This window comes from Gigantopelta aegis, chromosome 15 (assembly GCF_016097555.1).
Source record: "Gigantopelta aegis isolate Gae_Host chromosome 15, Gae_host_genome, whole genome shotgun sequence".
Lineage (NCBI taxonomy): Eukaryota > Metazoa > Mollusca > Gastropoda > Neomphalida > Peltospiridae > Gigantopelta > Gigantopelta aegis.
The window spans coordinates 13,817,862-13,831,450 of record NC_054713.1 but is presented as its reverse complement, the minus strand read 5'-3'; the positions used below and the strand labels follow the sequence as shown (position 1 = coordinate 13,831,450).

The 13,589-nt window shown below is 36.0% G+C and overlaps 1 protein-coding gene across 2 annotated transcripts in view; it reads right to left on the bottom strand.

Moving 5' to 3' along the window:
- Positions 1-282: 282 nt before the first annotated feature.
- LOC121390371 (phosphatidylinositol 4,5-bisphosphate 3-kinase catalytic subunit beta isoform-like) overlaps positions 283-13,589 on the bottom strand; it is a 60,277-nt gene continuing 46,970 nt past the window's right edge. For both annotated transcript variants that reach the window (XM_041522168.1, XM_041522169.1), the window contains 6 exons: positions 12,826-12,935; positions 9,871-9,949; positions 5,628-5,801; positions 4,544-4,661; positions 2,069-2,211; positions 283-1,099 (listed from right to left, as the gene is read on the bottom strand). In XM_041522168.1, coding sequence (XP_041378102.1) covers positions 838-1,099; positions 2,069-2,211; positions 4,544-4,661; positions 5,628-5,801; positions 9,871-9,949; positions 12,826-12,935 — 886 coding nt within the window. In that variant the 3' untranslated portion in view covers positions 283-837. The remainder of the gene's footprint in view (positions 1,100-2,068; positions 2,212-4,543; positions 4,662-5,627; positions 5,802-9,870; positions 9,950-12,825; positions 12,936-13,589) is intronic.

The following is a 13,589-nucleotide window of genomic DNA, read 5'->3' as shown; positions in this document are numbered from 1 at the left end:
AAAGGTTATCTATCCATATTTTTTGTTTTCCACCGGGAGTTTAATGAAATTATTCAACGAGTACTCTAAAACGATTTATCTAAAACAAGGCTGTAATTAACAGCAGACCTCCAAGAATTGATTTTGCATAATCCGTTATATGATGATGTAAATCATGCCTTGAATTTAATGCGGAAATAAAAATATATTATGTAAAACAACACATACAGCTGTCTCACAGGAATACTATGAAAAAGTCCCTCTCAAGTCGAAAATCCCAATATTTTTGTTTACTACACTCCCCCCCCCCCCCCCCCCCCCGCCACCCCCCACTAACTTTTTAAAGGGGTATTTTCACTGTGTTAAGGTAACACCTAAATCAGAATGAATTTAGTCTTATACGTTCCGATTTTTGTAGGGCCGACAAATTGCATGCGACAAGTCCTTGCGACTAATCACATAATGAGAACGCTGCTTAAGCTAAACACAGTCTTGATAATTTATTCAGCACCAGGTAAACGACAAACGATAACTGATGTATTCTCCAGACGTAAGTTTCACATCGTTATTTGTTATCGTACAACGGCCCGTGCTTATAAAAAACGTTTAAGAGTCCAGACTCGATCTTTAATGACGTCACAAATGCATACAATTTGTATGGCATTGTCATGACCCTAAAAGTCTCAGGTTCTATTTGTCTTGAGTCTTGACTCTGAAACTTTTATAAACAACAGGCCAGGTCTGCCGAGGTAATCAATCTGTAATCGTGAGAACTAAGACTCCGCATCATTATTCATTATCATATGGCAGATCTCCCAAAGTATTCAATCTAATCTCAAGAAGTAAGACTCCCCATCGTTATTTGGTGGCCAGCATGTGAATGGCGAAGTTGACCGTTGTCTTCCAACTGTTCTGGAGAGCCTCCCGGAACTTTTCCCGGAAGTGTTTGAGGGCCTCTTCCTCAGACAGGTGCGGGACCAGCGTGTCGCGGAGATAGTCGATGTCCTTCGTCGACATGAGCTGCGGGATTCCCGACGACAGCATCATCATGAAGAGCGAGAACAGCAGGTGTGTGTGCTTTCGGAGGATCAGGTAGGCCTGCTCGCACATTCCCTGGAACCTGTAAGTAGAAAACAGGACACCGATATACATGTATGTCATATATAGGAAAGAACAGGTGTGTGTGATGTCGGAGGATCAAGTAGGCTTGTTCACAGATTTCCTGGAATCTGTAAGTAGAAAACAGGACACATGTATGTTATATACACAAAAGATTAGCAGGTGTGTGTGCTGTTGGATAATCAGGTAGGCTTGTTCACAGATTTCCTGGAATCTGTAAATAGTAAACAGAAACAGATATATGTTATAACCCTAAACCTATATATAGGTTAGAACAACAGGTGTACATGTATATGTTGTTGAAAAATCAAACACACTCACTCACAGATTTTCTGAAATCCATAAACAGAAAACAGGACATACATGTACTTATATAAAAGAAGGAAAGATAATAAAAGCAGGTGTGTGTTCTGTCAGAATCTATAAAAAGGAAACAGAATGGCTGAACGAATGTTTAATGACACCCCCGCATGAAAAATGCACTGGCTACTGAGTGTCACACTGAGGTAAATGCATCAATGATGTGAAAAAAGGAAACAAGACACAGATATATAATATATCACATAATATTTTGGAATCTGTAAATAAGAAACGAGACAAAGATGTATGTTATATATATATATATATATATATATTATATAGGAAAGACCAGCGGGTGTGTGTATTGTTGGATAAAGAGGTACATTCGCTCTCAGATTTCTCGGTTAGTCTACATGAAGTATATGATTAATGTAAGATTATCATAAACACCAAAAATAAGTAATAAAATGCAATGGTATGATTTACTGTGTTGTCGGTCTCAGCTACATGTACCTCAAGTACATCCTCACAACAATAATCATCCACATGAAACCATATAAATACATGTACACATGAAACCATATAAATCCACATAAATCCACATGAAACCATGTAAATTATGACATGATCTCATTTGTATAAAGTGAATGAATCATTTAATATTGCTCACCTGTAAAAGTTTTCTTTGCAGGTATCTCCTTTGGTGATTACGAAGATAAAGTGAGTTGTCAAAACAAACGGCACTCTCTCTCGCTTAATTCCAAACTTGCTCTTGAAATTCCCAAGAAAGTGACCAAAGTCGATATGGAAGAGCTGTAACGTGTTTTAAAAAAGAAATCATTTAGAATCCATGAATAAATAAATGTGAAAAATAAATAGGTATCTTGACTTTCAAAGTTTTAAACATTTCAAGCAGTATACATAAAACTTGAAAGATACTGAGGATGGTTCAATGGGTGAGAACGTATTTTATAAAGAAATACATTTTATTAAAGGCGCAGACCCTAGTTTTAACCTGTAGAAAATGGACACTAAGTTTCGTTCATTTACAAACCTGTATCTGGATAATCTAAAGAATGAAATATATATAAAGTTTGATTTCAGTGATCATAAACGGCTCTAATAGTGAAAAAATATGCTGTAGTGTTTAAAAACTTGGGTCTGTCCCTTTAAGTCGTCTTAATGTTTGGCCATTCAGATCTCTTCAAATGATCACAAGAATAACCAATGTCTCATTTGCAGACATGATTTGAAATGTTTGAAATGTTTGGAATCGGGAATACCAGACTAACTTGTAGAAGATTAAGATGTGTTGTAATTAGCATTTAAAGGCATATGGTCACCATATGCCTTTAAATACTAATTATAATCTCAACAATTTAACTAAAGATAATCAATGTAACTGAAGGGCTGCATATTTCTACATTTGACAAGAAAAATCAATGAACTGTTTTGGTCATAATGCAACTTTGAGACTGTTCCTTTAAATGTGAATAAAACGTTGGCCATTACCTCTCTGTTACTACTGCCATCGGAAACGCAATACCGATATCGCATATTTTGACTTTGTTGATGTAGGGGCGGGATGTAGCCCAGTGGTACAGCGCTCGCTCGATGCACAGTCAGTGTGGGATTCATCCCCATTGGTGGGCCCATTGGGCTATTTCTCGTTCCAGCCAGTGCACCAAGACTGGTATATCAAAGGCTGTGATATGTACTAGCCTGTCTGTGGGATGGTGCATATAAAAGATCCCTTGCTGCTAATCAAAAAGAGTAGCCTATGAAGTGGCGACAGCGGTTTTCCTCTCTCAATATCTGTGTGGTCCTTAACCATATGTCTGACGCCATATAACCGTAAATAAAATGTGATGAGTGTGTCGTTAAATAAAACATTTCTTTCTTTTGTTGATGCAAGCTTAAAAAACTTTATATAATAGACGGGTCCTTTCCTTACCCAACAACCATTTCAGAAATTGCAATGGGCAGTGACAATATTTCAAAACCAAATGTTCGTTTGCATGACATTATATTTGCATGATATTATATTTGCATAACTGGTTAGTTATTTAAATCTAAGGCTTGTACTATGGTTTTAGTGACATTCAAAACATATTTTAATTAAAATGATTTACAATAAGGTACTTTGGTATTTTTCAGTTTGATTACAGAGCATCAAATGTTAAAATATCAGCCTACAAAGTTATGTTTACTTATGGGCATTTGTGGCCAGCTGTCCAGTATTTATGTCCATTTTTCCTGATAACAGTGGTTTTCTGACCAGAATGGGTTTTTTTAAAACAAACTATTATTCATATCCCAATATTCAGTGATTTTCATCGTTGAAAAAATTATCACATTTATTATTAAATTAGCTGTCACAATCAGCTATCGATCCCTGAAAATGATCGCGATGTGCCGCCATTGTTGTCAAGCGAAAATACTTGCCGAAAACCACATTCTGAACTCAAAATTCCAAGGTATTTTCCATTAAAAAACAACAAACAAAAGCTAGCATGCTGTCAAATTTCCAGTGAGTGTCGTGTTCAAAACGGTGGGAAATATGAATTGGGGAATGCACTGTATACAGTGTACAGTATGTCGACTGGCGTGACATCGGGCGAGATATCTCGCCTGCAGTAGTCAGAAGGGTGTGAAATATGAATTGGGGAATGCACTGTATACAGTGTACAGTATGTCGACTGGCGTGACGTCGGGCGAGATATCTCGCCTGCAGTAGTCAGAAGGGTGGGAAATATGAATTTAGGAATGCACTGTATACAGTGTACAGTATGTCGACTGGCGTGACGTCGGGCGAGATATCTCGTCTGCAGTAGTCAGAAGGGTGGGAAATATTAATTTAGGAATGCACTGTATACAGTGTACAGTATGTCGACTGGCGTGATGTCGGGGCGAGATATCTCGTCTGCAGTAGTCAGAAGGTTAAGCCATCGGACATAGGCTGGTAGGTACAGGATTCACAGCCCGGTACCGGCTCCCACCCAGAGCAAGTTTTAATGACTCAATGGGTAGATGTAAGACCCCTACACCCTCTTGTTTCTCACTAACCACCAACACAACTAACCCACTGTCCTGGACAGATATAGCCCAGACAGCTGAGGTTAATGAAAACACCAATCGTACGTACCTGGCCCGACTGCTTAAGCATGATGTTGTCGTTGTGACGGTCCCCAATGCCGAGCACGTACGTCGCAACACAACAGCCAGCACAGGACATGATGAATTCCTCCACCGCCTCGTCCAGTCTGACAATAACAGTAACGTGACTGATTCAATGCAGCATTCGATGATTTATTTTGACGCCATATAACCATAAATAAAATGTGCTGAGTGTGTCGTTAAAACATTTCTTTCCTTCCTTCAAGGATTTAATTTATATTTCACTGATTCTATTTAACATTCCCTGATTCACCTCACCATTCATTGTCCAGAAATACAACTGAACTGACTGTACACTTATACAGTGTCATGAACAATTCAACTTACTGTTCAGCAATACAATCCAATTTACATTTCATTAGTATAACTGAACTCTGTAATACAATTCAAATACTGTTCAGTAATACAATTCAACTTACTGTTCAGTAATATAATTCAAATTACTGATCAGCAATGCAATTCGACTACTTTTCAGTGATACAATTCAACTTACTGTTTAGTAATACAATTCAACTTATTGCTCAGTAATACAATTCAACTTACTGTTCAGTAATACAATTCAACTTACTGTTCAGTAATACAATTCAACTTACTGTTCAGTCATACAATTCAACTTACTAATATAATTCAATTTACTGTTCAGTAATTTAATACAATTCAACTTACTGTTCAGTAATATAAATATTTACTGTTCAGTAATACAATTCAACTTACTGTTCAGTAATATAATTCAACTTACTGTTCAGTAATACAATTCAACATACAATGTACTGTTCAGTAATACAATTCAACTTACTGTTTGGTAATACAATTCAACTTACTGTTTGGTAATACAATTCAACTTACTGTTGAGTAATACAATAATTATTCAACTTACTGTTTAGTAATACAATTCAACTTACTGTTCACTAATACAATTCAACTTACTGTTTGGTAATACAATTCAACTTACTGTTTGGTAATACAATTCAACTTACTGTTCACTAATACAATTCAACTTACTGTTCACTAATACAATTCAACTTACTGTTTGGTAATACAATTCAACTTACTGTTCGTCAGTATTGTTGAACTCACAGAGCCATTTGAAGAGTACTTCTCGTTTGAATGCAGACAGCGCTCCTGAGCTGTACTTCTTCTGGATATCTGCGATCGTCATCGATTTGTCGACAACTTCAATAATTCCCTGATCCTGGCCAGTCGCTACGCAACCATACGGATTTAACCTGGAAAAGATAACACAACTTTAAAAAAATGGAAATTCAGGAAAGTCTTCACAATCACTTTTATATATTTAAATTAAAAAATTGTAATAAAATTTAAAAAACTAACAGATTAAATAAATAAGAAAAAATAAAAACTTGTGTCAAAAATGAACAAATCACAATAAAAGTTAAACTTGATTTGTAACAGTACATGATAAAGCTATAAATAAAACATCAGTTGAATATCTTGAGGCATTGAAGGAAAAAAGTGGTGAAAACTATATGTGGGACAGACGGACAGACATGATGGACAGACATGATGGACAGAAGGATGAAGATGAGACCTTTAGTCCCCTCTGACTGTTTGGTTATGTAAACTTTATTTACCTAATCCTAACAACTGTTTTAGAATACATGATTGAGGTAATGTCCAGTACCTGAGACTGAGTCTATAACAACTGTTTTAGAATACATGATTGAGGTAATGTCCAGTACCTGAGACTGAGTCCATAACAACTGTTTTAGAATACATGATTGAGGTAATGTCCAGTACCTGAGACTGAGTCTATAACAACTGTTTTAGAATACATGATTGAGGTAATGTCCAGTACCTGAGACCGAGTCCATAACAACTGTTTTAGAATACATGATTGAGGTAATGTCCAGTACCTGAGACTGAGTCTATAACACTGTTTTAGAATACATGATTGAGGTAATGTCCAGTACCTGAGACCGAGTCTATAACAACTGTTTTAGAATACATGATTGAGGTAATGTCCAGTACCTGAGACTGAGTCTATAACAACTGTTTTAGAATACATGATTGAGGTAATGTCCAGTACCTGAGACTGAGTCTATAACACTGTTTTAGAATACATGATTGAGGTAATGTCCAGTACCTGAGACTGAGTCTATAACAACTGTTTTAGAATACATGATTGAGGTAATGTCCAGTACCTGAGACTGAGTCTATAACAACTGTTTTAGAATACATGATTGAGGTAATGTCCAGTACCTGAGACTGAGTCTATAACAACTGTTTTAGAATACATGATTGAGGTAATGTCCAGTACCTGAGACTGAGTCTATAACAACTGTTTTAGAATACATGATTGAGGTAATGTCCAGTACCTGAGACTGAGTCTATAACAACTGTTTTAGAATACATGATTGAGGTAATGTCCAGTACCTGAGACTGAGTCTATAACAACTGTTTTAGAATACATGATTGAGGTAATGTCCAGTACCTGAGACTGAGTCTATAACAACTGTTTTAGAATACATGAAGTCCATAACAACTGTTTTAGAATACATGATTGAGGTAATGTCCAGTACCTGAGACCGAGTCCATAACAACTGTTTTAGAATACATGATTGAGGTAATGTCCAGTACCTGAGACCGAGTCTATAACAACTGTTTTAGAATACATGATTGAGGTAATGTCCAGTACCTGAGACTGAGTCTATAACAACTGTTTTAGAATACATGATTGAGGTAATGTCCAGTACCTGAGACTGAGTCTATAACACTGTTTTAGAATACATGATTGAGGTAAAGTCCAGTACCTGAGACCGAGTCTATAACAACTGTTTTAGAATACATGATTGAGGTAATGTCCAGTACCTGAGACTGAGTCTATAACAACTGTTTTAGAATACATGAAGTCCATAACAACTGTTTTAGAATACATGATTGAGGTAATGTCCAGTACCTGAGACTGAGTCTATAACAACTGTTTTAGAATACATGATTGAGGTAATGTCCAGTACCTGAGACTGAGTCTATAACACTGTTTTAGAATACATGATTGAGGTAAAGTCCAGTACCTGAGACCGAGTCTATAACAACTGTTTTAGAATACATGATTGAGGTAATGTCCAGTACCTGAGACTGAGTCTATAACAACTGTTTTAGAATACATGAAGTCCATAACAACTGTTTTAGAATACATGATTGAGGTAATGTCCAGTACCTGAGACTGAGTCTATAACAACTGTTTTAGAATACATGATTGAGGTAATGTCCAGTACCTGAAACCGAGTCTATAACAACTGTTTTAGAATACATGAAGTCCATAACAACTGTTTTAGAATACATGAAGTCCATAACAACTGTTTTAGAATACATGAAGTCCATAACAACTGTTTTAGAATACATGAAGTCCATAACAACTGTTTTAGAATACATGATTGAGGTAATGTCCAGTACCTGAGACCGAGTCTATAACAACTGTTTTAGAATACATGATTGAGGTAATGTCCAGTACCTGAGACTGAGTCTATAACACTGTTTTAGAATACATGATTGAGGTAATGTCCAGTACCTGAGACTGAGTCCATAACAACTGTTTTAGAATACATGATTGAGGTAATGTCCAGTACCTGAGACTGAGTCTATAACAACTGTTTTAGAATACATGATTGAGGTAATGTCCAGTACCTGAGACTGAGTCTATAACAACTGTTTTAGAATACATGATTGAGGTAATGTCCAGTACCTGAGACTGAGTCTATAACAACTGTTTTAGAATACATGATTGAGGTAATGTCCAGTACCTGAGACCGAGTCTATAACAACTGTTTTAGAATACATGATTGAGGTAATGTCCAGTACCTGAGACTGAGTCTATAACAACTGTTTTAGAATACATGATTGAGGTAATGTCCAGTACCTGAGACTGAGTCTATAACAACTGTTTTAGAATACATGATTGAGGTAATGTCCAGTACCTGAGATGAGTCTATAACAACTGTTTTAGAATACATGATTGAGGTAATGTCCAGTACCTGAGACTGAGTCTATAACAACTGTTTTAGAATACATGATTGAGGTAATGTCCAGTACCTGAGACTGAGACTGTTTTAGAATAACTATAACAACTGTTTTAGAATACATGATTGAGGTAATGTCCAGTACCTGAGACTGAGTCTATAACAACTGTTTTAGAATACATGATTGAGGTAATGTCCAGTACCTCATGATTGAGGTAATGTCCAGTACCTGAGACTGAGTCCATAACAACTGTTTTAGAATACATGATTGAGGTAATGTCCAGTACCTGAGACTGAGTCTATAACAACTGTTTTAGAATACATGATTGAGGTAATGTCCAGTACCTGAGACTGAGTCTATAACAACTGTTTTAGAATACATGATTGAGGTAATGTCCAGTACCTGAGACTGAGTCTATAACAACTGTTTTAGAATACATGATTGAGGTAATGTCCAGTACCTGAGACTGAGTCTATAACAACTGTTTTAGAATACATGATTGAGGTAATGTCCAGTACCTGAGACTGAGTCTATAACAACTGTTTTAGAATACATGATTGAGGTGAGTCCAGTACCTGAGACCGAGTCTATAACAACTGTTTTAGAATACATGATTGAGGTAATGAGTACCTGATACTATAACACTGTTTTAGAATACATGATTGAGGTAATGTCCAGTACCTGAGACTGAGTCTATAACAACTGTTTTAGAATACATGATTGAGGTAATGTCCAGTACCTGAGACTGAGTCTATAACAACTGTTTTAGAATACATGATTGAGGTAATGTCCAGTACCTGAGACTGAGTCTATAACAACTGTTTTAGAATACATGATTGAGGTAATGTCCAGTACCTGAGACTGAGTCTATAACAACTGTTTTAGAATACATGATTGAGGTAATGTCCAGTACCTGAGACTGAGTCTATAACAACTGTTTTAGAATACATGATTGAGGTAATGTCCAGTACCTGAGACTGAGTCTATAACAACTGTTTTAGAATACATGATTGAGGTAATGTCCAGTACTTGAGACTGAGTCCATAACACTGTTTTAGAATACATGATTGAGGTAAAGTTCCAGTACCTGAGATGGAGTTTATAACACTGTTTTAGAATACATGATTGAGGTAATGTCCAGTACCTGAGATGGAGTCCATAACACTGTTTTAGAATACATGATTGAGTAAAGTTCCAGTACCTGAGATGGAGTTTATAACAACAATTTTGGAATACATGATTGAGTAAAGTTCCAGTACCTGAGATGGAGTTTATAACAACAATTTTGGAATACATGATTGAGTAATGTTCCAGTACCTGAGATCAAGTCCCTCTGACTGCCAGAGATGTTCCATTATTTGTAACATCTGCAATGTGAGCATGTCCTGGTGTAAGTCTGAAACAAATATCACACACAAGGCTTTTCATAAGACTGAAACAAATATCACACACAAGGCTTTTCATAAGTCTGAAACAAATATCACACACAAGGCTTTTCATAAGTCTGAAACAAATATCACACACAAGGTTTTTCATAAGACTGAAACAGATATCACACACAAGGCTTTTCATAAGACTGAAACAGATATCACACACAAGGCTTTTCATAACATAGGTATGGAGACTTAACTTCAACTGAAAAAACTATTAACAATTTGGTGAATTTAGTTGCAAAATCTGTTGCCCAATTCAAATTTAACTTACCATATTTGACCGGGAATAAGCAACTTCTCATATTGGACGCATACAAGCCACACACGTGCCAGTCATCGACAGATCGTTTTGACGAGTACGAGACCGACATAGTAACAGTACCAGGAGGTATGTAAAAAATGTTTTTTTAATTTGATATTTTTTAATTTGATATTCAAATTTGTTTATTTATTTATTTATTCACAGCGGTTTTTACCTAGTCATCTACTATTAAATATGTTATGAAATGTAATCAAATTAACTAGTAATTATTTGGTCAGTCTCATTATTTGGATGATACATTAATTGCGTGAAGCAATAAACAAATGGTTTACAGTATTCAATATTTATTTTTCAGGCTGCACGGGACTTGTCCAGCCAATGGATACTCACGTGAACAAGGTGTTCAAAGAGAGAATAAAGCAACAGTGGTGCGAGTGGTTCAAGTTGGCAAAGCCGAACTGCAGAGGAAATTATGTACAACTGACAAGATAGAACATCATAGACTGGACGTGGGAAGCTGTTGAGGAGGGAACCATGACTGTGGGATTTTGCTACCTGAGCAGAAACTATCTGCTAAGTTCTCGCTTGGTCGACGATGTTGGAAATCGAGGAAGTGCCACCACATGAAGAGATCGAATCTGGAGTTCATTTCGACGATGAGGATGACGACACTGAGGACATCGAGTTTGTTGGGTGAGACCAGGATGAACTTGACATCTGATTATGTACTTTCACTTTGTGTGCTGGATTATGTGTGTTCATACGTTGTAAAATAAATTAAAAAACAATATTCTTTGGATGTTGAAATTAAATTTATTACCGCTTTTGTTGTTTTATTTATTGATAATTTCCAGGTTCTTTTACTCATTAGTGAACATTGGAAATTTTTAACAAAACTGGCCCCATGTCTGGAAATAAGCCCACCCCCAACAAAGCTACAAATGAGTTGTCTTGGCCCCCTGGGCTTATTCCCGGTCAAATACGGTATCCAAATAAAATATAACAAAATTAAGGTTTTTCAAAGAATTAAATTTGACTTTTAAATTAGCTTTTTAGCAAATTAATGGGTTTTTTAAAATCACTACATTCAACTTTAATTCGCATTTAGCAATTCTGTGAACAACAGCTGGAAGTGGTAAAGCGCTCACTTGATGCGCGGTCAGTTTGGGATCGATCCCCGTCGGTGGCCCATTGGGCTATTTCTTGTTCCAGCCAGTGCACCACAACTGGTACATCAAAGGCTGTGGTATGTGCTATCTTGTCTGTGGGGTGGTGCATATAAAAAATCCCTTGCTACTTATGAATGGACTATATGTCAAAATTACCATATGTTTGACATCCAATAGCCGATGATTAATAATCAATGTGCTCTAGTGGTGTCGTTAAACAAAACAAACTCATTCTTGGCAACTTGACTGAACTTCAAAAGTTAGTTTAGAAGCAAACCAAGTTCACTTGATAATACAGGATGTTTGATCACGACTATGTAATTTTATTAGATTTAGGCTAATTCTGGCTTGGCAATAGCAATAGCTGATAACTGTTAAAGGTTAAGGACAACCTTTGAGTGTGCATGCAAAAAAGAACGCCAAAACTCCCACAAAAGTATGTTTAAATACTCTGGGTATAAACAGAACAAGGAAGGAAATTTTTTATTTAATGACACACTCAACACATGCTATGTACGATTATATGACGTCAGACATATGGGTAAGGACCACACAGATATTGGGATAGGAAACCCGGTGTCGTCACTTCATGGGCTACTCTTTTCGATTAGCAGCAAGGGATCTTTTATATGCACCATCCTACAGACAGGATAGCACATACCACAGCCTTTGAATAAAACCAGACACTGGATTCAATTTGTGCATTAAATAAAATGATTAATTGTCCAGTCATTGAATGTAGCTTGCAGTAATACCAAATTGCTAAGGCCTCGGTGGCACAGTGGTTAAGCCAGCAGACTACAGACTGGTAGGTACAGGGTTCGCAGCCAGGTACTGGCTCCCACCCAGAGTGAGTTTTAACAACCCAATGGGTAGGTGTAAGGCCACTACATCCTCTTCTCTCTCACTAATAACCACTAACCACTAACCCTCATTCCTGGACAGACAGCCCAGATAGCTGAAGTGTGTGCCCAGGACAGCGTGCTTGAACCGTAATTGGATATAAGCATGAAAATAAGTTGAAATGAAATTGCAAAAAAAAAAAATCTCTTAACATGTGTTGACCAGAAATGGTACAAAATAAAGGCTTTTATGTTCAAATTTGTTTTTTTGCAAATTATGATGAAATAACATTTACCCAATACACTATTTTACCATTAAATAACATTTACCCAATACACTATTTTACCATTAAATAACATTTACCCAATACACTATTTTACCATTAAATAACATTTACCCAATACACTATTTTACCATTAAATAACATTTACCCAATACACTATTTTACCATTAAATAACATTTACCCAATACACTATTTTACCATTAAATAACATTTACCCAATACACTATTTTACCATTAAATAACATTTACCCAATACACTATTTTGCCATTAAATATCTTACCATCGCCATTCTTGTATATGCAGGATATGGGAAGCCCGTTCGTGTCTTCGTTCTCCCACACCAGCCAGAGAGGTCGTTTCTTGGAGTTCATGAAATGACACTTCTCTATTCTGCAAGTGTAAAACAGGAGAGAACATAACAGTAAATGTAACATGTTTCAGATAACAAAAACAGTCTATTTTGCAAGTGTAAAACAGGAGAGAACATAACAGTAAATGTAACATGTTTCAGATAACAAAAACAAACTGACATGAATTAACAACTGAATTTAAATGAAGAAAAGATTACTCTTAACTTAAAATAGTCAATTTAAAAAAAAATTAAAAAAATTATTGGATGAAAACCTAGCCTATTTGTTTTATTATGGCCTAATGAATACCCTCTTGTGTTGAACATGGGAAGATGTTCCTTTAAAAAAAAAATTCCTTTTAAATTTTTTTCTCTAAATATACACCCAATAGCCAATGTGTATTTTTGTGCTGGGGTGTCGTTAAACATTCATTCATTCTCCAATACAATTTTTTCTACTTAAGTCTAGTAAATTAAATTATTTTATAGTAACCTTTTATGGGCATATACAATATAGTTGATGGTATATTGCTAATATTTCAAAGCAAAAGTTAATAAATAATTTTGGCGGGAATTTGCCATTATGCCACTTCCAGATAATGCTTTCAAAAGAAACTAGGATATCCAAAAAAGACCTTGTATTTGACAAAAAATTGTAATTTTAAAAAGTAATTGCAAGTAACATAGGGCTAACT